Raw genomic sequence first — 27598 nt, forward strand, 5'->3', positions numbered from 1 at the left:
TCCAGTTCTGGGCACCACATTTTAAAAAAGACATCAACAAACTGGAGCAAGTTCAGAGAAGAGTGACCAGAATGGTGGCCGGTCTGCAAACCATGTCCTATGAAGAACGGTTACAGGATTTAGGATTGTTTAGCTTGCAAAAGAGAAGACTGAGAGGAGACTTAATAGCTGTCTACAAATATCTTACAGGCGGTCACACTGTAGAGGGATCAGTTTTATTCTCATTTTCACAAGGAAAGACTAGAAGCAATGGGATGAAACTGATGGGAGAAGACACAGATTAGATATTAGAAAAAACGTTTTGACAGTGAGGGTGATCAATGAGTGGAACAGGCGACCGCGAGAGGTGGTGAGGTCTCCTCCAATGGAAGTCTTTAAAAAGAGGTTGGAGGGACGTCTGTCTGGGAGGATTTAGTGAATCCTGCTTTGAGCAGGGGGTTGGACTAGATGACCCAGGAGGTCCATTCCAACTCTAATATTCCATGATTCTATGATATATATATATATAATATTTTATATAAATAGTGAGAAAAAAGTAACCTAACTACTTGAAAATACCTTTAACAAATAATTCTGACCATTTTCTGGTGACGCACTGCCCTTAAGGCGACTGTGCCCCCAATAGACGGCTCCAGATAGACCCTTTATTCATTCTGGGACAGAGCTACTTTCCATGACTTTATTCCAAAAACCCTAATATTATTGACATTTACTTCTTCCATTTATTGTTACACAGGCAATACATGAATATTACAGTTTTATGTTTGTTTCTCAATAATATAAGATTTGTTGTAAATTATTTTAAAGATGAACATAAACAACAAACACTTGTATTGCCCTTTTGGACTTGTATAAACTTGGATACAAAAATAAATGAGGAATTCAGAAGCTGGTGGAGAGTCGAGTACTGGAGGACTTGTTTGCTTGTACTCAGTCCTGCCTCCACACAACAAACATCACCACGATAGGAAGCGAGCGCCGTATACAAACGTCACCACGATAGGAAGCAAGTGCCGTATACAAACATCACCACGATAGGAAGCGAACGCTGTATACAAATGTCATCACAATGGGAAGCGAGCGCCGTATACAAACATCACGATAGGAAGCAAGCGCCATATACAAACATCACGATAGGAAGCGAGCGCCGTATACAAACATCACGATAGGAAGCGAGCGCCATATACAAACATCACGATAGGAAGCGAGCGCCGTATACAAACATCACGATAGGAAGCAAGCGCCGTATACAAACATCACAATAGGAAGCGAGCGCCATATACAAACATCACGATAGGAAGCGAGCACCATATACAAACATCACGATAGGAAGCGAGCACCGTATACAAACATCACGATAGGAAGCGAGTGCCGTATATAAACGTCACCACGATAGGAATCGAGCACCGTATACAAATGTCACTACGATAGGAACCGAGCGCTGTATACAAACTTCACGATAGGAAGCGAGCGCCATATACAAACCTCACCACGATAGGAAGCGAGCGCCATATACAAACCTCACCACGATAGGAATCGAGCGCCGTATACAAACTTCACCACGATACGACGCGAGTGCCATATACAAACGTCACCACAATAGGAAGTGAGCACCATATACAAACTTTCCCACGATACAAAGCGAGCGCCGTATACAAATCTCACTACGATAGGAATTGAGCACCGTATACAAATGTCACGATAGGAAGCGAGCGCCATATACAAACCTCACCACGATAGGAACCGAGCGCTGTATACTGTCACGGCCGGGCGGTCGGGCAGACCCAGGAGGTGGATCCACTGGACCGAACTCTCTGAGATGGTGGTAGGGAGTCCGGCAGCTGAAGCACTGATGGGCAGTAGAACAGTCCGTGCAAGAGAAGGCAGCGGAGGAGTCCCAGGGACCACGGAGTCACAGAAGGTGGTCTTGGTGACGTAGCTCAGGTTCGGAGGCCGAGGTGATATCAGGCGGGGTCCGGAACCTCTGGAGCAAGATGACGGGTCACCGCAGGGATCCGGGATGGTACGGACTGTCAGATGGCAGACGGACAGCGTGCGGGGATCAGGACACGGCAGACTGGATGGCGAGGCAGGTACGGCTCTACAAAGACAGATAGGTGAGTACAGGCACATAAACACCAAGAGACCTGACTCCTAGCTCAGGGAACACGAAGATCAGGCCCCGCCCCCTTGGACAATGACCCCCTATATACCCTGTACCTGTGCAACCTCATTTCCTGTTAATGGACGCTGGCCCTTTAAGAAAGGGTCAGTGACCGCGCGCGCGCCCTAATGCGCATGCGCGCCGCCCGGGTGCCAGAAGCCAGGGAAGGAGGCTGCGAGGAGGACGCAGGGGAGCCGGCCAGGTCCAGGGAAGCTGTCGGGCGCCGGGATCGGGGGCCCGGAGCCCTGGGACGGACGGAATCCGGTGACTGGGGAGCGGAGAGCGTGGCAGGTGAGCCGGGGAACGGGGGTGAGGACCCGGGGAGCGTGACAGTACCCCCCCCCCCACGCCCCCCTCCCCGCAACCGGGACATGAAGGCACGGATAAGAGGAGTGCCCACGTTCTCCCTGGGCTCCCAAGACCTATCCTCAGGACCATACCCTTCCCAGTCCACCAGGAAGAACTGTCGACCTCGTACGGTCTTCATGGCCACGATATCCCTTACCGCATAGATGTCATCATCGGCAATAGGAGGAGGGGCCGGACTGGCAGCAGCGGAGAAGGGACCAAGGACAACCGGCTTGAGCAGAGAGACGTGGAAGGAGTTGGGTATCCTCATCGTGGCCGGGAGCTGTAGCTTGTAGGATACCTCATTGATCTTGCTGAGGACCTTAAACGGCCCGATGTAGCGAGGACCCAGCTTGTAGGAAGGTATCTTCAATCGGATGTACTGGGAAGCAAGCCAGACCAGGTCACCAGGAGAGAAACACGGAGGATCCAGACGTCTCTTGTCAGCGTGTTTCTTCATCCGCTGGGAAGCGCGCCCAAGGGACGCTTTGACAGAGTCCCAAATGGTAGCAAAGTCACGAACTGCAGTATCAGCAGCCGGAACATCCGATGAAGGGGATATAGGCAATGGGACGGCGGGCTGGAGTCCATAAACAACATGGAAGGGAGATTCGGAGGATGACTCACTGACGTGGTGGTTATGGGAGAATTCAGCCCAAGGCAGAAGCGAGGACCAGTCGTCGTGATGGGCGTTGACATAGTGACGTAGGTATGAGGTCACGATTTGATTGACCCTCTCCACTTGGCCGTTAGACTGAGGATGGTAAGAAGAAGAAAAGTCCAGAGTCACTCCCAGATGTTTGCATAGAGCCCTCCAGAAGCGGGAGGTGAACTGAGTTCCTCTGTCGGACACTATGTGGGATGGAAAGCCATGCAAGCGGAAGATGTGATGTATATAGGCTTCCGCGAGTTCCTGAGCAGAGGGCAGTCCGGCCATAGGAACGAAGTGGGCCATTTTGGAGAATCGATCAACCACGACCCATATGACTGTGTGCCCGGAGGATAATGGCAAGTCCGTAATAAAGTCCATTGCTATGTGTTGCCACGGGACTGAGGGTATCGGTAAAGGCAGAAGACGGCCATGGGGCAAGTGTTTGGGCGTCTTGTTCCTGGCACAGGAGGAGCAGGCAGAGACAAAAGCAGCGACGTCCGTGCGAAGGGATGGCCACCAGTAATGGCGTACAATCGCACCCCATGTTCTCTTCTGACCAGCATGCCCGGCTGTTTTTGAGGCATGACCCCAGTGTAACACTTTTTGCCTGTCGGTATCGGAGACATAGGTCTTCCCGGGCGGTATCTGGGCTAGGGTAACAGGGGCCACCGGAATGATGTTGCTAGGACAGATGATGGGTTGGGTAGTCTCTTCCTCCTGCTCCATGGGCATGAAAGACCTGGACAAGGCATCAGCGCGTACATTCTTGTCCGCGGGTCGGAAGTGAAGCTGAAAGTCGAACCTGGCAAAGAATAAGGACCACCTGGCTTGCCGTGGGTTCAGTCGCTGAGCGGACCGCAGGTATTCTAGGTTCTTGTGGTCCGTGTAGATGATCACGGGATACACTGCACCTTCCAGGAGGTAGCGCCATTCCTCCAGTGCCAGTTTGACTGCCAAGAGCTCTCGGTCCCCGATGGTATAGTTGCGTTCAGGCGCTGAGAAGCCCTTGGAGAAGAATCCGCAAGTCACCATCTTCCCGGAGGAGGACTTCTGCATGAGCACTGCTCCGGCTCCTGAGGAGGAGGCATCCACCTCCAAGGTGAACTGGCGGTTCAACTCCGGACGGTGAAGTACAGGCGAGGAAGCAAAAGCCCGCTTCAAAGAGCCAAACGCGGCGTCGGCCGCAGGCGACCAGTCCTTTGGATTTGCCTCTTTCTTAGTCAAAGCGGAAAGTGGAGCAGTCAGAGCAGAGAAGTGAGGGACGAATTGGCGGTAGTAGTTGGCGAATCCCAGGAAGCGTTGGATTGCCTTCAGTCCAGAAGGGGGAGGCCAGTTGAGAATGGCGGAGACCTTCTTGGGATCCATCTGCAGTCCAGTCTCAGAGATGATGTACCCCAGAAAGGGGAGAGAAGACTGCTCAAAGACACACTTCTCATACTTTGCGTACAGACGGTTCTCTCTTAGTCGTCGTAGAACCAGCTGTACGTGCTCTCTGTGGGTTGGGAGGTCCGGAGAGAAGACAAGGATGTCATCTAGATATACTACCACACAGGTGTAGAGGAGGTCTCGGAACACGTCGTTCACCAGTTCTTGGAAGACGGCAGGGGCGTTACACAGGCCGAAGGGCATCACGCAGTACTCATAATGTCCATCACGCGTATTAAACGCGGTCTTCCATTCGTCACCAGAGCGGATGCGCACCAGATTGTAAGCACCCCGAAGATCCAGCTTGGTGAACAGACGAGCTCCTCTAAGCCGGTCAAACAATTCGGGGATGAGCGGCAGAGGGTACTTGTTCTTAACAGTGATCTGATTCAGACCCCGGTAGTCGATGCAGGGACGTAAATCGCCCTCTTTTTTCTTGACAAAGAAGAAACCTGCTCCAGCAGGAGAGGAGGATCTCCGAATGAATCCCCTAGCCAGGCTCTCTGAGATGTAAGTCGACATAGCCCTTGTTTCGGCTGGAGATAAAGGATATATCCGTCCTCGTGGTGGCGTTGTTCCAGGGAGCAGGTCGATGGCACAATCGTAGGGGCGATGTGGCGGCAGTACCTCGGATTCTTTTTTATCAAAGACATCAGCAAAGGACCAATAAGCCGAGGGCAGCCCCGGTAGGTTCTCAGGAACCGGAGGTCGTCGGATGGGTTGTGTGGATTTTAGGCATCTCTCATGACACGAAGCACCCCAGCGGGTGATTTCGCCAGTGCCCCAGCTGACTGATGGTTCGTGAGTCCGTAACCATGGAAGGCCCAGCAGGATCTGATGGGACATGTGCGGTAGGACGTAGAAGGCGATGTTCTCGGTGTGAAGAGCACCGATGCGCAGTTCAACCGGCCTGGTGGTCCAGGAGATGGTGTCAGAAAGGGGTCTCCCATCCACAGAGGCAATCACCAGGGGCTTGTTGAGTGGGATAACAGGCACCTGGTATTTGTCCACGGTGGCTTGCTGGATGAAATTGCCTGCTGCCCCGGAATCAAGATAGGCCTCAGCCGTGAACCGCGTCTCTCCCGTTGTCACTTGCACGGTCCATGTGACCGGATCGGAGAGAGTCCCAGCACCTAGGGTGGCCTCTCCTACCAACCCTAGGCTTTGGAGTTTCCCGGCCTTTCCGGACAGGAACGGAGGAGGTGTGTGCCCTCACCGCAGTAAAAGCAGAGACCCTGGGCAAGCCGCTCTGCTCTACGTTGTGCAGACTGACGCACTCGGTCAATCTGCATGGGCTCGTGGACGGGACTCCCAGCTGTTGATGACTGAGGTACGGAGGGCTTCTGAGGAGGAGATGAATGCCGTAACGGGCGTCTCTCACGAGATAGCTCTTTGGAGCGCTCCTGAAAACGTATGTCCACACGAGTTGCTAGGGCAATCAGGGCATCTAGGGTGGAGGGCACGTCCCGACCCGCCAACTCATCCTTGATGCGACTCGAGAGTCCCTCCCAGAAGGCGGCTGTTAGGGCCTCATTATTCCACCCGAGTTCTGAAGCCAAAGTGCGAAAACGGATGGCGTATTGGCCCACCGTCAGTGTTCCTTGACGTAGGCGGAGGAGTGATGAAGCAGAGGCAGAAGCGCGTCCCGGCTCGTCAAAGGTGCTGCGGAATGCCTGCAGGAACTGTTGAAGATCCTTGGTCATGGGGTCCTCCTTCTCCCACAAGGGGTTCATCCACGCCAGCGCCTCGCCCTCTAGGTGGGACATTATAAAGGCGACCTTGGCTTGGTCGGAGGCGAACAGATGTGGCAGCTGCGTGAAATGAAGGGAACATTGATTTATGAAGCCCCTGCAGGTCTTGGGATCTCCAGCATAACGAGGAGGTGACGCCAAACGGAGTCGGGAAGCATCTGACGAGGTTGCCACTGGTGCGGGGGCCATGGCTTGCCTGGCGGGGGACCTGGGTGCCGCAGGCGTCATTGATGCTTGTAATGTGTACAGGCGGGTGTCCACGGAGGTCATGAATTGCAGCATGCGGGTCTGGACTTCACGCTGGCGTTGGAGTTCCTCTTGCAGAGCCATTAGTGCTGCAGCGGGATCCATGGCCTGATCTTACTGTCACGGCCGGGCGGTCGGGCAGACCCAGGAGGTGGATCCACTGGACCGAACTCTCTGAGATGGTGGTAGGGAGTCCGGCAGCTGAAGCACTGATGGGCAGTAGAACAGTCCGTGCAAGAGAAGGCAGCGGAGGAGTCCCAGGGACCACGGAGTCACAGAAGGTGGTCTTGGTGACGTAGCTCAGGTTCGGAGGCCGAGGTGATATCAGGCGGGGTCCGGAACCTCTGGAGCAAGATGACGGGTCACCGCAGGGATCCGGGATGGTACGGACTGTCAGATGGCAGACGGACAGCGTGCGGGGATCAGGACACGGCAGACTGGATGGCGAGGCAGGTACGGCTCTACAAAGACAGATAGGTGAGTACAGGCACATAAACACCAAGAGACCTGACTCCTAGCTCAGGGAACACGAAGATCAGGCCCCGCCCCCTTGGACAATGACCCCCTATATACCCTGTACCTGTGCAACCTCATTTCCTGTTAATGGACGCTGGCCCTTTAAGAAAGGGTCAGTGACCGCGCGCGCGCCCTAATGCGCATGCGCGCCGCCCGGGTGCCAGAAGCCAGGGAAGGAGGCTGCGAGGAGGACGCAGGGGAGCCGGCCAGGTCCAGGGAAGCTGTCGGGCGCCGGGATCGGGGGCCCGGAGCCCTGGGACGGACGGAATCCGGTGACTGGGGAGCGGAGAGCGTGGCAGGTGAGCCGGGGAACGGGGGTGAGGACCCGGGGAGCGTGACATATACAAACATCACGATAGGAAGCGAGTGCCGTATACAAACCTCACCACGATAGGAATCGAGCGCCGTATACAAACATCACGATAGGTAGCAAGCGCCGTATACAAATGTCACCACGATAGGAATCGAGCGCCGTATACAAACATCGCGATAGGTAGCAAGCACCGTATACAAATGTCACCACGATAGGAATCGAGCGCTGTATACAAACGTCACTACGATAGGAAGCGAGCGCCGTATACAAACTTCACCACGATACGACGCGAGTGCCGTATACAAACGTCACCACAATAGGAAGTGAACACCGTATACAAACTTCCCATGATACAAAGCGAGCGCCGTATACAAACGTCACTACGATAGGAAGCGAGCGCCGTATACAAATGTCACTATGATAGGAAGCGAGCGCCATATACAAACGTCACCACAATAGGAAGCGAGCACCATATACAAACTTCACCATGATAGGAAGTGAGCGGAGTATACAAACATCACTACGATAGGAATCGAGCGCCGTATACAAACGTCACCACGATGCGAAGCGAGCGCCGCATACAAATGTCACCACAATAGGAAGCGAGCACTGTATACGCACATCACCACGATACGAAGCGAGCGCCGTATACAGACGTCACCACGATACGAAGCGAGCGCCGTATACAGACGTTACTACGATAGGAAGCGAGCGCTATATACAAACGTCACCATGATAGGAATCGAGCGCTGTATACAAACATCACCACAATAGCAAGTGAGCGCCGTATACAGACTTCACCATGATATGAAGCGAGTGGCGTATACAGACTTCACCACATTACAAAGCGAGCGCCGTATACAGACGTCACTACGATAGGAAGCGAGCGCCATATACAAACATCACCACAATAAGAAGCGAGCACTATATACAAACTTCACAATGATACGAAGTGAGTGGCGTATACAAACGTCACTACTATAGGAAGCGAGCGCCGTATACAGACGTCACTACGATAGGAAGCGAGCGCCGTATACAGACGTCACTACGATAGGAAGCGAGCGCCATATACAAACGTCACCACGATAGGAAGCGAGCGCCGTATACAGATGTCACTACGATAGGAAGCGAGCGCCGTATACAGACGTCACTACGATAGGAAGCGAGCGCTGTATACAGACGTCACAACGATGCGAAGCGAGCGCCGTATACATTTATATATTTTTCTGTTGCCGGTTTGTGTGACATATCTGCAGCTGTGATTTACAAGATTTGCGCTCTCCTTTTCCCTATGAATCTTATCCATCCCCACTATGAGACAATCAATTTGCCACAGTGCACTGAATTGGCGCTCGCTCGGGGACTGGTGGGGAATTCGTGGGGACAGGTGAGGCGCTCGCTCGGGGACTGGTGCAGAATTCGTGGGGACAGGTGAGGCGCTCGCTCGGGGACTGGTGCAGAATTCGTGGGGACAGGTGAGGCGCTCGCTCGGGGACTGGTGCAGAATTCGTGGGGACAGGTGAGGCGCTCGCTCGGGGACTGGTGCAGAATTCGTGGGGACAGGTGAGGCGCTCGGCGTTTTTGCAGCTGTCGCGTTTGTTCCTCTGCTCTATTGGAATTGTCATTTCCCATTTGGAAAAAGCATCTTTATAAATCCTTGTGATGGCTCCGTGTATCGAGTGGCTGCAGAGGAAATCACAGGCCTCCAAATCAAAGAAAGCAATGACTTATGTACTGAGAAGGACACAATATGTCAGCCTCCGTGCGCCAGGAACCGGTCACTCTCGGACGACGCAGACGTATACATTTCTCTGGAAGCCGGGAACAGATGTAACAATGCAGTAACCTTCACCAGGTCGCCTCCATTGCTACAATGTCACATTTTACTTGCATGTGAGAAGAACGGGGACACAGATCACTCACAGCACAAATTTTGTGACTATTAATAAGCAAAAAAGAAGCAAGTAACTTCTAATGATGCAGCGTAGAGATGTTGCAATGTTAGGCTGTGTGCACACGTTGCGTTATTTCATGCGTTTATGCAGCGTTTTAAACAGCAACGTCAATGCATGCGTTCTGCGTCCCCAGCAAAGTCTATGAGCGTTAAGCAAATTCCATGCGCACGTTGCTTTTTTAAACGCAGCGTTTTGGATGCATTTTTAAATGCAAATGCAGTGACCAGATTGCAGACGTGCGCACATACCCTTAAAGGGATTGTCTGATTAAAATAAGTTATCTATCCATAGAACCGGTGCCGGTCTGAGTGCTGGGTGGGACAGGGAATTGTAACTTTTATCACCATTACAAAATGGAACTGCAGGTCGGGGAATGAATCGAGCAGCGGTCGAGCATGTGCACTGTCGCTCCATCCTGACGGAAATGAAAGCAGCCGACTCTACTGATCGATCAATAAGTTATCATCAACCATCCTGTGGATATTTTATAACTAGTAACAAACGAGCAATAAAATCCTCAAGTGCTCGGTACTCAAATCAAGCAGGTCAGACAGGCCCGACTCAAGTAATGAGTATAATGGAAGTCAATAGGAAACTCGAGCATTTATCCAGAAAGAGAAAGAGAGAGAAAGGGAGAGAGAGAGAGAGAAAGAAAGAAAGAAAGAGAGAAAGATAAAGAGAAAGTGAGAAACAGAGAAAGAGAGAGAGAGAAAAGAGAGCAAGATAGAGAGAAAGAGAGAGAGAAAGAGAGAGAGGGAGAGAAAGAGAAAAAGAAAGAGAGAAAAAGAGAGAAAGATAGAGAGAAAGTGAGAAACAGAGAAAGAGGGAGAAAAGAGAGTAAAAGAAAGAGAGAGAAAAGAGAGCAAAGAAAGAGAGAAAAAGAGAGAAAGATAGAGAGAAAGTGAGAAACAGAGAAAGAGGGAGAAAAGAGAGCAAAAGAAAGAGAGAGAGAAAGAAAGAGAAAAAGAGAGAAAGAAAGAGAGATAGAGAAAGAAAGAAAGAGAGACAGATAAAAAGAGAGAAAGAAAGAGAGAGATAGAGAAAAAGAGAGAAAGAAAGAGAGAGATAGAGAGAAAGAAAAAGAGAGGGAGAGAAAGAGAGAGAAAGAGAGAGAAAGTGAGAGACAGAAAGAGAGCGAGGAAGTGAGAGAGAAAAAGAGAGAAAGAAAGAGAGAGAAAAAAAAGAGAAAAAAACAAGAGAAAGTGAGAGAAAAAAAGAGCAAAAGAGAAAGAGAGGTAGAACGAGAGAAAAAAAGAGAGAGCAAAAGAGAGATAAAGAAACAAAAAGAGAAAGAGAGAAAAAGCAAAAAAGGAAGAGAGAAAGAGCTAAAGAGAGAGAAAGAAAAATTGAGAAATCGAGAAAGAAAGAAAGAGATAGAGAAAGCAAGAAAGAGAGAAAGTGAGAAAGAGGAAACGAAAAGGGAGAAAAAAAAGAGAGAAAAAGAGAGTTAGAGAAAGAAATAGACAGAGAGAAAGGGAGAGATGAAACATGTTGAGCATGGCACTCAAGCACTCGTGATACTTGATTGAGTATGCTGCTCGCTCATCACTAGATATAACTTATTTTTTCTGCAGTGCCCCTTTAAAGCCGGGGTTAAACAGCGACACAGGTTACACTAGCGGAGATCGCTGTACGTCACTTCTACACCACAGCATAATGCAAGTAAAGTGCTAATCCTGGGAAAATATGAATTTTATTTTTCCCGCTGGCTTTCCCTCATAAAGGTGTGCCAGCGTGATTTCAGTCACCGCTCACTATACTGTCACACCCCGGCACTGAGACTGATGTACTGCAGAGCTGGCTGTCAGTCACACTGCCAGGGCGTGCTTATATCCGCCACACACAGCGCTGGAAGTGGGGACTGTACCCGCACTGACACGTCTGCATGACTGAAAGCTGCCGGTGGCTCCTGGGAAGAATAAAGTTCATTTTTTTCCAGGAAGCGACACTTTCAGCACCTTCCAACTTGTAGATTAATCCTATATCTGCAGTTACGTGTTTTCTGATGTGACCGGTTGTCCTTACGTAGATGTTTCCCAGCAGATGCACCTTCTAAGTATCCGGGGACTCTCGGAGAATCCATCTGACTGCGGCTCTGCAGAGACATGTTGTAATGCTTTATCCTGCGTTCACTGCGCCTCCAGACACACCACGGGCAGCAGATTTCCCCTGACGTCTTCAGGTTGCTATTGTCAGTGAAATATCTCGCCGGTGACCCCTCTTTGCCAGATGTCTCCTCCTGATCTGACATTACATACAATGCTGCTGACGTGTGACATTTCTTAGCCAGACTTGCAAGTGACACATAGAAAAATGTGATTATTGAGCTTCCATTTTATTTGTGCTGAACTAATCACGCCCTTTAAAAATAATGGTCCTTTTACACGGGGCAATGACCCCCCCCCCCCTCCAAAAAAAATTGTATAAATTTGCCCTGATTGAATTTTTCATGCAAACATAAAAATGCTGGTTTGTGGGCAGCACATCCTCTGCCGCACACCGGGGAGTGACTGACAATTATGTAAAGAGCTTCCTATGAACAGTCACACAAAACCCTCGTGGTGGCTGCAACACACAAATGTTACCAAACACTCATCAATCCACCATATTGTTAGTCCGTTATAAGCCACTATTTGTATTTGCTCCATTTTTTGCATTTTTTTTTGGTGTTGTTCATTTGTTTCTTAAATGTTAAAAGTTAAACAACTTTCTAAATAGTCTTCATTAAAAAAAATCTAGCATTTTGCAGCTGCAGACTGGAACTGACTAAACTAGCTGAATCATCTGCAAAAATGTTACAAATGTTTCAGGTCTCCTGATGGAGGTTCTGACAACTTTCCCCGATCTTTCCCTCTATTCTCTCAGTGTTAGCGATAACAGCAGGGATAGAGATAGTGCTGTATACAGATATGCCGTAAAGACAGCATCTAAAGTTTAAGGTGAGCAGAGACAGTAAACTACAGACAACGAGGAAAGTGCATGAAGAGGAAATAAGTGCAGGATAGAAGCTGTGCTGGTATATGAGCAGTGAAGACAGCAGCATCCTGGATACGCAGACCTCACGCAGACGCAGACCGCACATCCAGACACACGGAGCTTACATACAACCTATATTACTGAGAGAGACACGCAGACCTCACATCCAGCCTATATTACTGGGAGAGACACACAGAGCTCACATCCAGCCTATATTACTGGGAGAGACACACAGAGCTCACATCCAGCCTATATTACTGGGAGAGACACACAGAGCTCACATCCAGCCTATATTACTGGGAGAGACACACAGACCTCACATCCAGCCTATATTACTGGGAGAGACATACAGACCTCACATCCAGCCTATATTACTGGGAGACACACACAGACCTCATATCCAGCCTATATTACTGGAGAGACACACAGACCTCACATCCAGCCTATATTACTGGGAGAGACACACAGACCTCACATCCAGCCTATATTACTGGAAGAGACACACAGAGCTCACATCCAGCCTATATTACTGGGAGAGACACACAGAGCTCACATCCAGCCTATATTACTAGGAGAGACACACAGAGGTCACATCCAGCCTATATTACTGGGAGAGACACACAGAGCTCACATCCAGCCTATATTACTGGGAGAGACACACAGACCTCACATCCAGCCTATATTACTGGGAGAGACACACAGAGCTCACATCCAGCCTATATTACTGGGAGAGACACACAGAGCTCACATCCAGCCTATATTACTGGGAGAGACACACAGAGCTCACATCCAGCCTATATTACTGGGAGAGACACACAGAGCTCACATCCAGCCTATATTACTGGGAGGGACACACAGAGCTCACATCCAGCCTATATTACTGGGAGAGACACACAGAGCTCACATCCAGCCTATATTACTGGGAGAGACACACAGAGCTCACATCCAGCCTATATTACTGGGAGAGACACACAGAGCTCACATCCAGCCTATATTACTGGGAGACACACAGAGCTCACATCCAGCCTATATTACTGGGAGACACACAGAGCTCACATCCACCCTATATTACTGGGAGCGACACACAGAGCTCACATCCAGCCTATATTACTGGGAGAGACACACAGAGCTCACATCCAGCCTATATTACTGGGAGAGAGACACAGAGCTCACATCCAGCCTATATTACTGGGAGAGACACACAGAGCTCACATCCAGCCTATATTACTGGGAGAGACACACAGACCTCACATCCAGCCTATATTACTGGGAGAGACACACAGAGCTCACATCCACCCTATATTACTGGGAGACACACAGAGCTCACATCCAGCCTATATTACTGGGAGACACACAGAGCTCACATCCAGCCTATATTACTGGGAGAAACACACAAAGCTCACATCCAGACTATATTACTGGGAGTGACACACAGACCTCATATCCAGCCTATATTACTGGGAGAGACACACAGAGCTCTCATCCAGACTATATTACTGGGAGTGACACACAGACCTCATATCCAGCCTATATTACTGGCAGACACACACAGAGCTCACATCCAGCCTATATTACTGGGAGAAACACACAAAGCTCACATCCAGACTATATTACTGGGAGTGACACACAGACCTCATATCCAGCCTATATTACTGGGAGGGACACACAGACCTCACATCCAGCCTATATTACTGGAAGAGACACACAGAGCTCACATCCAGCCTATATTACTGGGAGAGACACACAGAGCTCACATCCAGCCTATATTACTGGGAGAGACACACAGACCTCACATCCAGCCTGTATTACTGGGAGAGACACACAGACCTTACATCCAGCCTATATTACAGGGAGAGACACACAGAGCTCACATCCAACCTATATTACTGGGAGAGACAGACAGGGCTGGGATATAGCAGTATATGTCAGTATATTTCCCTGCATCCACTCAGAATATCACAAACATGTTGTGAATTCATCCTAAGACATGTTATTTTTGCTACTATTTCCATGTAAGTAGTAAAAAAAGCCTCAGAAACTTTCACATATTTGTGGATTATTACGGGAGACAAAAAATGTATTTCCTCCAATACAGCAGTGCTGCCCCCTAATGGCAGCAATGCTCTGAAAATAGTTTGAAGTGCGCATTTTTAAAGTTTGCTTCTAAAGCATATTATTATTAGATTATGGCGACTTTATACATTATCGCTCCTTTTCTCCTCTCAGTCTGGAGTTTGTAGAACTCTTCTATGTTTTTCGATTTAAGTGGTGGAAACTTTTCGTTCTGCCAAAGAAATCCCCCTCCCACCTAACGCCGAGCGCAGTCATCACCGGCTGTAATGCTACAAGTCATGTCTGAACTTTTATTGGGTAGTGGGGCCTGGAACGTTACCACTGGAAAATACAAGCAGGACGTATTAATAGAAGTCATTACATTTCAGAAGAAAAAAAATGGCGAGATTTATTGTTTTCTCAGGCAGGAAAAGGAAGAATCTGAGATCAGATGTCATGAGATGAACGTATCACATTGGTTAAAGAAATGCCCTCGGCTACTATGGGGAACACTTTAAAGGGGTTCTCTGCCTTTAATAAAGGGTTTGCACAAAGTTTTTAAGTTATTACTAAGTTAGTACTGATTACTGGAGGGCAATAGTTTTCGGGACAGAAACTTTTCAAAAATCAAAGTTTTGATTGGAGAGTTTCCGTTTTAAAATCCATGCAAAACCCCCTCCCCAAAAAAACAAACAAAAGAAACCCCCCCTTAGATAGTAAGTTGCAGAGCTCTCCAGCGGTCCGATACAGAATGTATGGAGAGGAAATGTGTAATCATCTGTTAGAACCGATCCAGCAGGAATCCGTTCTGCAAACACAACTTTTTTGAAAAAAATAGATTTTTGCAGGATCTGTTTTTGTTAACATTGGAGTCTATGGGAAACGGATCCATTACTGATAGCTATTTATCTCCAATTTGAAAATGACCCAGTAAGAAAAGAAAAATCCTTTACACATGCAAAAAATACGGATGACAAAATAGCAATCAGGTAACGGATCCGTTTTCCATAGACTGCAATGTAGAAAAAACGGATCCTGCAAAAATCAGTATTTTCAAAATGGACAAAAAAGTCTGCAAAACTTTTTTGCCAACGGATTAGTTCTAATGCATGAATACTGGACATGTGAACTCTGCCTTAGGATGGATCTGTCGGCAAAAAAAAAGTTGTCAAAAAACCTTTTTTTGTCAGTTTTGAAAATATTCATTTTTGCAGGATCCATTTTTTTAACATTGGAGTCTATGGAAAACGGATCTGGTAACTGATTGCTTTTTAGCCATTCTTTCGTATTTGTAAAGGATTTGTTTTTTTCTTACCGAATCAGTTTCAAATGAAAAAAAAAAAATCCCGTATTTTTCGTTTTATAAAACGCCACACATCCCAAATTTAGAGACAGAAAAAAAATTGGGGGTGAAAATGGGGTCCATCTTACAATCTGGTTGTATTTTACCAGGGAAGGGGGGGGTGCAACAGCAGTGGTGAAGCGGGGTCTCAGGGTGCTACGGACGATGCTGTGAGGCAGGAGCCATCCAGAATATTTTGGTGGTGCGGGCCTCAAAGAAATGGCGCACGGAGTCGGCGCATGCGCAGATTCATCCATGGGCTCAAGGAGGAGCCGAGATCTCATCTGCACATGTGGCACCTTCCTTAAAGGGAACCTGTCACCACTTTTTTGGCCTATAAGCTGCGGCCATCACCACCGGGCTCTTATATACAGCATTCTAACTTGCTGTATACAGTCAAATGAAAAAGTTTTGGCACCCCTATTAATGTTAACCTTTTTTTTTTAGAACAATTTGGGTTTTTGCAACAGCAATTTCAGTTTCATATATCTAATAACTGATGGACTCAGTAATATTTCTGGATTGAAATGAGGTTTATTGTACTAACAGAAAATGTGCAATCCGCATTTAAACAAAATTTGACCGGTGCAAAAGTATGGGCACCTCAACATAAAGTGATATTAATATTTTGTAGATCCTCCTTTTGCAGAAATCACAGCCTCTAGTTGCTTCCTGTAGCTGTTAATGAGTTCCTGGATGAAGGTAGATTTGACCATTCCTGTTAACAAAACAATTCCAGCTCAGTTAAGTTTGATGGTCGCCGAGCATGGACAGCCGCTTCACATCATCCCACAGATGTTCAATGATATTCAGGTCTGGGGACTGGGATGGCCATTCCAGAACATTGTAATTGTTCCTCTGCATAAATGCCTGAGTAGATTTGGAGCGGTGTTTTGGATCATTGTCTTGCTGAAATATCCATCCCCTGCGTAACTTCAACTTCGTCACTGATTCTTGCACATTATTGTCAAAAATCTGCTGATACTGAGTTGAATCCATGCGACCCTCAACTTTAACAAGATTCCCGGTGCCGGCATTGGCCACACAGCCCCAAAGCATGATGGAACCTCCACCAAATTTTACTGTGGGTAGCAAGTGCTTTTCTTGGAATGCCGTGTTTTTTGCCTCCATGCATAACGCCTTTTTGTATGACCAAACAACTCAATCTTTGTTTCATCAGTCCACAGGACCTTCTTCCAAAATGTAACTGGCTTGTCCAAATGTGCTTTTGCATACCTCAGGCGAGTCTGTTTGTGGCGTGCTTGCTGAAACGGCTTCTTTCGCATCACTCTCCCATACAGCTTCTCCTTGTACAACGTGCGCTGTATTGTTGACTGATGCACATTGACACCATCTGCAGCAAGATGATGCTGCAGGTCTTTGGAGGTGGTCTGTGGATTGTCCTTGACTGTTCTCACCATTCTTCTTCTCTGCCTTTCTGATATTTTTCTTGGCCTGCCACTTCTGGGCTTAACAAGAACTGTACCTGTGTTCTTCCATTTCCTTACTATGTTCCTCACAGTGGAAACTGACAGTTTAAATCTCTGAGACAACTTTTTTTTACCTTCCCCTGAACAACTATGTTGAATAATTTTTGTATTCAGATCATTTGAGAGTTGTTTTGAGGAGCCCATGATGCCACTCTTCATAGGAGATTCAAATAGGAGAACAACTTGCAAGTGGCCACCTTAAATACCTTTTCTCATGATTGGATACACCTGCCCATGAAGTGCAAAGCTCAATGAGGTTACAAAACCAATTTAGTGCTTTAGTAAGTCAGTAAAAAGTAGTTAGGAGTGTTCAAATCAAGAAATTGATAAGGGCGCCCATACTTTTGCACCGGTCAAATTTTGTTTAAATACGGATTGCACATTTTCTGTTAGTACAATAAACCTCATTTCAATCCAGAAATATTACTCAGTCCATCAGTTATTAGATATATGAAACTGAAATAGCAAAAACCCAAATTGTTATAAAGAAAAAAGGTTTACATTAATAGGGGTGCCCAAACTTTTTCATATGACTGTATAAGAGGCCAGGCTGGGGGTATAACATAAAAAAACACTTTATAATACTTACCTAACGGTCGCTGCGGTAGGCCTTATGGGCATCTCCGTTGTCCGGTGCCGGCGCCGCCTCTTTCATATATCTTCGTCCACTTTCTGAAGACTGGGTGCATGATGCGGCTGCGTCATACACACTCGCCGGTCCTGCGCAGGCGCATTACAATACTTTGATCTTCCCTGCTCAGGACCTGAATGCTGGCGAGTGTGTATGACGTCGGACGCGTCATGCATCGCGGCTAGAGAAGGAAAACAAAGATAGCCAAAAGAGCCGGCACCAGAGAACGGAGACGCCCATAACGCCCACCGCGCGACCGTTAGGTAAGTATTATAAAGTGTTTTTTATGTTATACCCCTGGCCTGGGCTCTTATATACAGCATGTTAGAATGCTGTATATAAGAGCCTGGTGGTGGTGGCCGCAGCATATAAGCCAAAAAAGGGGTGACGGGTTCCCTTTAAGTCCGCTGCTGGGAGATCAATGGGCTGGAGGCGGCGTGTGTACAGATGAGTTCTCGGCTGCAATTGAGCTTAAAGCTCAATCTGCGCATGCACCGACTCCAGTCGATATGTCTTTGAAGCCTGCACCACCGACATTTTCTGGATGGCTCACACCACCCGCAGCACTGCCCTACTCCACCACCGCCCCTGTGACCCCGCTCCACCACCCCTCACTAAGTAACAACTGGATTATAAGACACACTCCCAAAAATTTGTGGGAGAAAAAGTGGGTCTTATAATCCGAAAACTATGGTAGCAAACAGGTAACGGATCCGTTCTCCATAGACTCCCATGTTGAAAAAACGGATCCTGCAAAAATCAATATTTACAAAAAGGAAAAAAAAAGTTGTGTTTGTACAACGGATAACTACCGGATCCATTCTAACGGATGATTACTGGACGTGTGAACAGAGCCTAAGGCTAGTTTCACACTTGCGTTGTGTGGCATCCGTCACATTGCGTTGTGTAACGGATGTAACGGATGCATTGCATATAGTGGCACAACTGATGCGACGGATCCTGCAAAACAACGGAATCCATTGTAGCCTTTTTTTCAACAATTCCTCAACTGAGAATGTGCAGTTGTGTAAAAACGGATCCGTCAAATGACAGATTCTGACGGATTCCGCCACCATAGGCTTCCATTATAAAAATGATGGACGCCGACGGAATCCAGCACATTGCGGTTTTTTGACGCTCAGGGAAGCGCAGAAAAACGCTACATGCTGCGTTCTTTCCGCCTGGCGAATGCAACGCAGGGCGATCAGTCGCAATCCGTCGTCCATACAAGTCTATGGGAAGCAGCGGAATCTGTTAACTGTTTTCTAAAACGGCGGATTGTGACGCTAGGAAAAAAACGTAAGTGTGAAACTAGCCTTACTCTGTGCCCACTAGTGAGAACACATGTACGCTCAGCCAAGCCGAGCGTACAAAGCTTCAGCGGAATCAGGAAACAATGCTGTTGCTAGACTGAAGGCTATTCACAGACTCTACATTACTACTAACGTTCCATGCTCTAAATTCTATAAGGAAAAAATGATAAACCATGACCTCAAAGCGAAATAGCAAAGCCAATACTGGTAAAAATGACTGTTATCCGCGTCACCTGGATACCTGACGCTGGCAGGAAATATCGGGCAGATAACTCCTCTTGCACACGGCCAGCGCCCCTTTAAACAACCGTAATACTGAGATGTAATCAGTCAGTGCTACTTAATAATAACGTTACCAGCGACAAATGAAGGCCGATGTGGTCACATCTTCAAGGACAGAGATAAGACCTTCAATTACTATCCTGTCTGACATATTTAAGTCGCAAAACCACAGCTGACTACCCGAGACCTAATCTGAAGGGCCGAGATAACATGTCACCAGTGAGAAGAGAACAATTTCAAAGAAATCGGGGGAGAACGCAGCTGAACATCAAAGGCCTAATTCACATTGACCGTGACGTTACACGTAGAGGACGGGGGGGGCTCAAATATGTCCCTCCAACGTCTTGTCAGCGCCCAAGAACGTTTGTCGTAGGAGTGGACGCACCTCGGCCTCAGACCTCAACTGTGGTCAGAAACTCAATCCTAGACCCTGACACTAATGGAGAGCGGGGCAGCCGGCAGGGAAGGGCACGTCCATGTCCACACAATCACGTCCGCACAGGAAGACGAAGGTGACGTGGCTGCAACCTTGACCGGTGAAATTGTTTGTAGCGAGGTCAAGGCACGTCTCCAATATACGAGTGGAAGGGAGTAATTACTTATTGCTGAAAGGTTGTTTTCAAAACTAAAACTGAATGCAACAAATGTGGGCAAAAGATAAGAGCCCGAGATGCCCACCATGGCTGCAAACAGGTGGGGACTGTAAGGACATTTCTGAGCCTATGTGCGCAGCTTTCATTCACAGTCCAAGTAGGGACCATGATTGTCTGCAGCGGCTGCGGGTTTCCTGACCCCAACTCAACAGGCTCAGGTCAGGAGACCGGAAATCATGGTCTCTTTTTGGACCCTTGGAAGAATGAATCCGGACTTGACCTTTGGGAGTATGCACCATAGAGCAGTTTTCCCCAACTCCAGTCCTCAAGGAAATCCTGAAAACATGAACTGTTGGTGGCCCTTGAGGACTGGAGTTGGGGAACCTTGCCATAGAGCACATGGATATGGCCGATTGCAGCCGCCTCAAAGTGCAGAGCGGTGGCCAGGACAATCCAGGCACATAGTGAAGAAACCGCTCCTGGTTCTCTAAAGCTGCTTTCACACATCCGTTTTTTCCTGTGCGGCACAATCCGGCTCTTTGCAGAAAAAATGCAACCTTTTTTTTTGCCGCCGGTTGCGTTTTTTCCGCACAGACTTTCATTAGTGCCGGATTGTGCCGCATGGCCTTGCGTTCGGTCCGGTTTCTGCCGGATGTGGCATATTTATGCGGTGGCCGGATGGAACGTTGCCTGGCACGTTTTTTTTTGTCCGGCAAAAAAAACGCATCGCGCCGCATCCTGCCGATGCGGTGCTTTTTCCAATGCATGCCTATGGATGCCAGATGCGGCAAAAACCGCATCCAGCCGCCGCATGCGTTTTTTTGCACTGCGCATGCTTAGTAGCGTGCTGCAACCGGCAAAAAAACGGACGGGCCGCATGTAAAAGAGCCGGATTTAGCCGCACTGCTAAAACCGGATGTGTGAAACCAGCCTAAGAAATTTTTTTGGCAATAAGACGTGGGTGTCATCTGTGACTTCCCTTTGATTGGTGAGTGGTCGGGTCACTTCTTTCAATCGCTCGGTCTCTTTGGAAACCTGCAGCAGTCAAAAGACGCCGAAAAGACTGAATATTGAGCAGCGAATTATTTTTACATAGAAATGGAAACATTCAATCTTTTAAGGATTTTCTGGTCTTTTTTGAGGTGGTGTTATGGTCATATAGCAATTCACAGGGGATCTTGGTAACGCTAAAAACTGCAGCTGACACTGTCGGTTCCTGTACAGACTAGAAGTCCCAACCCTGCAGTCCCTAGAGGTTCCTGTACAGACTAGAAGTCCCAACCCTGCAGTCCCTAGAGGTTTCTGTACAGACTAGAAGTCCCAACCCTGCAGTCCCTACAGGTTCCTGTACAGACTAGAAGTCCCAACCCTGCAGTCCCTAGAGGTTTCTGTACAGACTAGAAGTCAAAACCCTGCAGTCCCTACAGGTTCCTGTACAGACTAGAAGTCCCAACCCTGCAGTCCCTAGAGGTTTCTGTACAGACTAGAAGTCCCAACCCTTCAGTCCCTAGAGGTTTCTGTACAGACTAGAAGGCCCAACCCCGCAGTCCCTACAGGTTCCTGTACAGACTAGAAGTCCCAACCCTGCAGTCCCTAGAGGTTTCTGTACAGATTAGAAGGCCCAACCCTGCAGTCCCTACAGGTTCCTGTACAGATAAGAGATCTCAACCCCGCAGTCTCTAGTGGTTCCTGTACAAATAAGAGATCCCAACCAAGCAGTCCCTAGTGGTTCCTGTACAGATAAGAGATCCCAACCTTGCAGTCCCTAGTCGTTCATGTACAGACAAGAGATCCCAATCCTGCAGTCCCTAGAGGTTCCTGTACAGACAAGAGATCCCAACCCTGCAGTCCCTCGTGGGTCCTGTACAAATAAGAGATCCCAACCCTGCAGTCCTTAGTGGTTCCTGTACAGACAAGAGATCCCAAAACCGTAGTCCCTAGTGGTTCCTGTACAGACAAGAGATCCCAACCCCGCAGTCCCTAGAGGTTCCTGTACAGACAAGAGATCCCAATACCGCACCCTAGTGGTTCCTGTACAGATAAGAGATCCCAACCATGCATTCCCAAGTGGTTCCTGCTGGATTTGGAATAGCGCTGACCCCAGACAAAATGATGGTAACTCGGACCTATTCTACCTGATTGGCCGTTGAGTGCCTCATGTTCCTCCTAAGGAATCGGAGGGCAGAACAGAGATCAAATAATTACCTACAGAAGGGAAGGTGCTAAAGTAGAAAGTGATCCCAGAGTGAGACAAACAACAAAATACGAGCGGCGGTGTAAATTGCTACAGAATATGCCGCCCTGAGCTGAACTCACTAAATTACATTTAGTCTACTTTTTTATCCACCAAAGTTTTCTGTTCTTTGAATTGGATGAACTCTATGATATTCTGATCATTAAAGAGCAAAAAGGCCACTTTTGTCTTACCTAGTGACGAGCTGTGTCCCTGATCATTTATACCAACTATTTCTGCAGATTTTAGTGACAATCTAGTCTATGGCTGATGGTTCAATGCAGAGATGACCACAGAGGAGCCAAATGTATTAAAAGTCTAACGCCTAAATACTGTAAAGTTCAGTGCAGGTGGCAGAGCCCCATATTACATCAGACATAAAAGTCTTCCAAGGTCGCGGGGAGTGAATTTAATTACTCAGTTCAATGTTAGATGCTGTATATTGCTCAAAGACCATTAACCCTGTCCTTTCTGAACAGAATCATAGTTATCGGTTTTACATGGTGAAAGGGGTCTACATTTTTCCAGTGCTTTAATAGCACAGACGATGGCTGATCCATGAGTGTAAAATGTAACGGTCGATCTGCTCCGTCTTCGCTGATCAGAGGTCATTTAACACCTGGATTACACAGAGCGCCCGAGCTTGAGTTGTGCACTGAACTGGTCACCAATAGATCGTTCTGTGCACATTGGCGGCCATTGTTCTCAGCAGCACAGATCCTGTTTACACAGGAGGATGTGCTGCCGAGAATGTTGATCTTTTGTCCAGAACGGAAGTTAATTTTACTGGAGCATTTTGATCGTTCATCGGGTCATTGGCAGCCTGTTTTGACTGCACGTGTTTTTACTACTAAGCTATTATTGTGATGGAGATTTCCTATAAGCGCTCATCCATGATAACCATGCTGTGTATGATGATCAAGCACTAGGTGTCACTAGATGCAACTAGTGAAGGGATAGTCAAACAAGCCGGAGGTCAGAGCCAAGAAGTCACGTATGGTACACAGGGAAGAAATTGGAGCCAAGGTTAGGGTATAAGTTGGAGGTCAGAGGCCAGGAAGTCACATAAGGTACACAGGGAGAAAGCAGAGCCAAGGTCAGGGTACAGGCCTGGGGTCAGAAGCCAGGGGAAAATGTCAGAGTCAGGGACACGGCAGAAGAGGGGTAAAAAAGGTATGGGGTAGCAGGACAAGATTAAAATGAAGCACTTACAGAAGCCAGAGAACTCACTGCAGAGCAGGAACTACGACTGGCGGCATTCCAAACGAGATCGCTCCTTAATAAAGCAGAGTAATCACCTGGAATGAGGCGCCAAAAACCAGGCTCCTCCCAACACCAGCACAGGACCCGAGGCCGGGAACAACCTGTCCACCGGAGCACAATACAAAACAGAGCATCGGCTCTGCAGGAGAGCAAGGCACCGTGGATCAGAACCATGACACTGTGTTTATGGACCTTTAGGTATATTGGTATCCTAAGTAGAGATGAGCAAACCTGACCTGTAAAGTTCGGGGTTCGTAGTAAACACTGGATGTCTGGGGCTCGAACCCAAACATGGTCTTTTTTAAAAAAAAAGTCTGTGCCCGAGTTTGGGTGCTGATCATATGCTAACCACTCGATCGAGCATCGGCGTGCTCGGGTACGCTCTGAATGGCTCTCAGTTATGGTAAAAACAATGGGTTCGGTTATAGTGTGTCCAAAAAACCCCAAAACCTGCCGTCCCTCCACCAGAAATGCTTAGTTTATGGCTAGCGGATTGCCAAATTGACCACTCAGTGACTTCTATTAAACTCATTACTCGAGTTGAGCCGATAAGTTCGAGTCCCCATTGACTTATATGGGGTTCGGGAATAAGTTCAGGTCAGGTCCGAGTCCCAAAACAAAGTTTTAACTAAAGTTTAGCTAAACCAGAAGAACCCAAACATTCATGGGTCCAGTCATCTCTAATCCTGAGACATATTCAGCCCTAGAACGGAAAATAAGAAGAGCAAGCATTCACCATGTAACTGAAATGACACCATAAATCCATCTGAACAATATAATCATTATTAGTGATGAGCGAGTGTGGTCAACACTTCTCGATACTCCATCGAGTACCGGAGTGTAAAAATGCTCGGGTTTCCCATTGACATCCATTATGCTTGGTACTCGATTGGCGCCCGATAACCCCGAAGCTCTGAGTAACGAGTCGTGGTGAAGACGCTCACTCATTAGTCATCAAATTTTGCCAATATGGATGCCTAAAGGTCTCCAGGCACAATGCGGGACACGACAACCAACTAATGTGTATGAGTGCCTCGTCTTTCTGAGCGTATATGTTGGGGTTGGGGACATGTGGTTTAGATTCAACATGGTCGATCTTTTGTTTTCACAGCAAATAAGCGACTGGCAAAGGCTCCAGCCGCGCCCCGAACGGTCAGTCCGTCAGCCGCGTCAGTAATCTGGGGCCGCTGGTCGGAGCGCTGAGAACTGCTTCTTATTTAACACCATGGTTGCAGCTTGACGCACATGATGTTGTGCCAAACTATTGAAGCCAAAGCTTATCATGGATTCAGTCTCACATCGTCATTGTCATTGAATAATAATTAATTGTACAGATCTCCATTATTATACAATGCATCAGAAGGAGAGCTAAAATATGACGAAGGATCCACCAGACGTCGGCCTCTCATGACGCTTTATTATTTGTCTAAATTTGATTGCCTGATACATAGAGAAATTAGATGTATAATGGAAGATCTGGGCTCCAGGAAAAAATTCTTCCATCAATGTCTAGAAATTGGTGAAATATATATATACTGATCAAAAAAATAAAGGGATTACTTAAGGTTTTTGTATTTAAATAGCAACCCTGTAGATGAATCCAGCAAATAAAAGGACATTCCAGGTGGCAGTGAAAAAAGTTCCAACTTTATTGAGCGATTACAATTCCAGAGCTCATGACAAATAAAGTTCAGGAATCATGCAATAATGGACTACGCGTTTCGGCGGTGAGCCTGGGACCGTGAGGAAGGCGGCTTTACATCGCCGAAACGCGTAGTCCGTTATAACATGATTCCTGCACTTTATTATTTGTTATGAGCTCTGGAATTTTAATCGCTCAATAAAGTTGGAACTTTTTTAACTGCCACCTGGAATCTCTTTTTTTTTACTGGATCCATCTATAAGGCTGCTACTATTACTTGGACGTTTCCCCAGTCCGGACCCGTGCAATCAAGGAAAACCAGGTATTGACAAGGCATGAGCTCAGACTGGTCAGCTGGTATATTACCATTTGTTGGACATTATATATATATATATACACACACACACATATATACATATAATATATAAATATATATTTGTATGCACACACGCAGTGTAAATATAAATATAAAATTTGCCAAATTTTGGGAAATTGCTGTTTCATTGAGGTCCAAAAATTGGTAAATAGACAAAGCAAATTAATAAAAAAAATAAGTAAATTATACATATCTATCTATCCATCTATCTACCCATCAATCTACCCATCTATCTATCTATCTATCTACCTACCCATCTATCTATCTATCTACCCATCTATCTACCCATCCATCTACCCATCTATCTATCTATCTACCCATCTATCTACCCATCTATCTATCTATCTATCTATCTATCTATCCATCCATCTATGTATCTACCCATCCATCTACCCATCTATCTATCTATCTATCTATCCATCCATCTATCTATCTACCCATCCATCTACCCATCTATCTATCTCTCTATCTATCTACCCATCCATCTATCTACCCATCCATCTATCTATCTATCTACCCATCCATCTATCTATCTATCCATCCATCCATCCATCCATCTATCTATCTACCCATCCATCTATCTATCTACCCATCCATCTATCTATCTATCTATCTATCTATCCATCCATCTATCTATCCATCCATCTACCCATCCATCCATCCATCCATCCATCCATCCATCCATCCATCCATCCATCTATCTACCCATCCATCCATCCATCTATCTATCTATCTATCTATCTATCTATCTATCTATCTATCTGTCTATCTATCTATCCATCTATCTACCCATCTATCTACCCATCTATCTATCAATCTATCTACCTATCTACCCATCTACCTACCCATCTATCTACCCATATATCTATCTATCTATCTATCTATCTATCTATCAATCCATCCATCTATCTAACCACCCACCCATTCACCCATTCACCCATCCATCCATCCACAAATTCATCCACCCACCCATCCATCCACAAATTCATCCACCCACCCATCCATCCATCCACCTATCCATCCTTCCATCCATCCGTCCATCCACCCGTCCATCCACCCATCCATCCATCCATCCATCCATCCATCCATCCATCCATCCATCCATCTCTATCTATCTATCTATCTGCATTGACAGCTCACTATGATACCCAGAGTTCGGCATATGCTTAAATGTCCAAATTTAGGGGGAAATCTCCAATATAACCCTCCTTTATCTACCTACAGTACATAATTACAATTACGCAACAACAAAAAAAAAAAGACAGTTGCATCTTCCACAATTACACAGCTACATATTAATACAATGTAAAAAACATATCAAAAGAACAAAAAACTTTCAAAATTAAGAAAATACCATATTTTAGGATGTACGAATGATGGAAATAAAGATTCGGTAAATTAGGATCTTTCTAGACTGATGGTTTTACGCTAAATTGCTAGAAATAGTAAATGTATGATATTTAGGTGATGTTCTAGATGAGTGATGGAGGGGTGCACTCACCTGATGATGCACAAAGCAGCAGCACCAGACCATGAGGCTGCATGAGACGGGACCCCCCAGGTATGGAATCAGCGCAGAGTGTGAGTGCACAGGACGGGTATCGGGACGCTGCAAAGTTTGCAATCGTGCTTCATGATTTCCTTCCAGCTGCTTTGCAGACCCCTCCCAGCGAAAAGCCTAAAGTGCAAGGCAGGAAGCGACTATCTGCTGCTATCAGAGAGAATATCATTCACCCCTATGTGTGGTTTGTAAAAAGCAGTCATTGGAGAAGACGCATTACAGCTCAGAAGACTATGACTGATAGGACTGAGGCCGATATTAATGCTCAGAGCTGTGGTTTGTGTCTGAGATAAGAGGATCCATCCTCAGTGTCTCCTACGTCTGGCCTGGATGATGGCCTTTGATGCTCCAAGGTGGTGGCTCGGAGATATCTACAATACGCTCTTAGATAGATGACGGAAAAGAATGAAGACCACAATCAACGATCCGACATCTATGGCCAAACTGATCCTGCAGGCAATGGGGTTGTAAGAA

The 27598-nt window shown here is 47.1% G+C and overlaps 1 protein-coding gene across 2 annotated transcripts in view; it reads right to left on the reverse strand.

The window, feature by feature from the left end:
• Positions 1-27598, reverse strand: part of ARHGEF3 (Rho guanine nucleotide exchange factor 3) — a 354608-nt gene that overhangs the window by 192259 nt on the left and 134751 nt on the right. Inside the window, exon 1 of one of the 2 annotated variants that reach the window (XM_075321322.1) lies at positions 27065-27112. The exons of the other annotated variant lie outside the window; for it this stretch is intronic. Within the exon in view, the coding sequence (XP_075177437.1) occupies positions 27065-27097 (33 nt within the window). The 5' untranslated portion in view covers positions 27098-27112. Of the gene's footprint in view, positions 1-27064; positions 27113-27598 lie in introns of those variants that run through there. 2 annotated transcript variants of the gene reach the window in all.

The sequence above is a fragment of the Anomaloglossus baeobatrachus genome, chromosome 8 (genome assembly GCF_048569485.1).
Source record: "Anomaloglossus baeobatrachus isolate aAnoBae1 chromosome 8, aAnoBae1.hap1, whole genome shotgun sequence".
Classification (NCBI taxonomy): Eukaryota; Metazoa; Chordata; class Amphibia; order Anura; family Aromobatidae; genus Anomaloglossus; species Anomaloglossus baeobatrachus.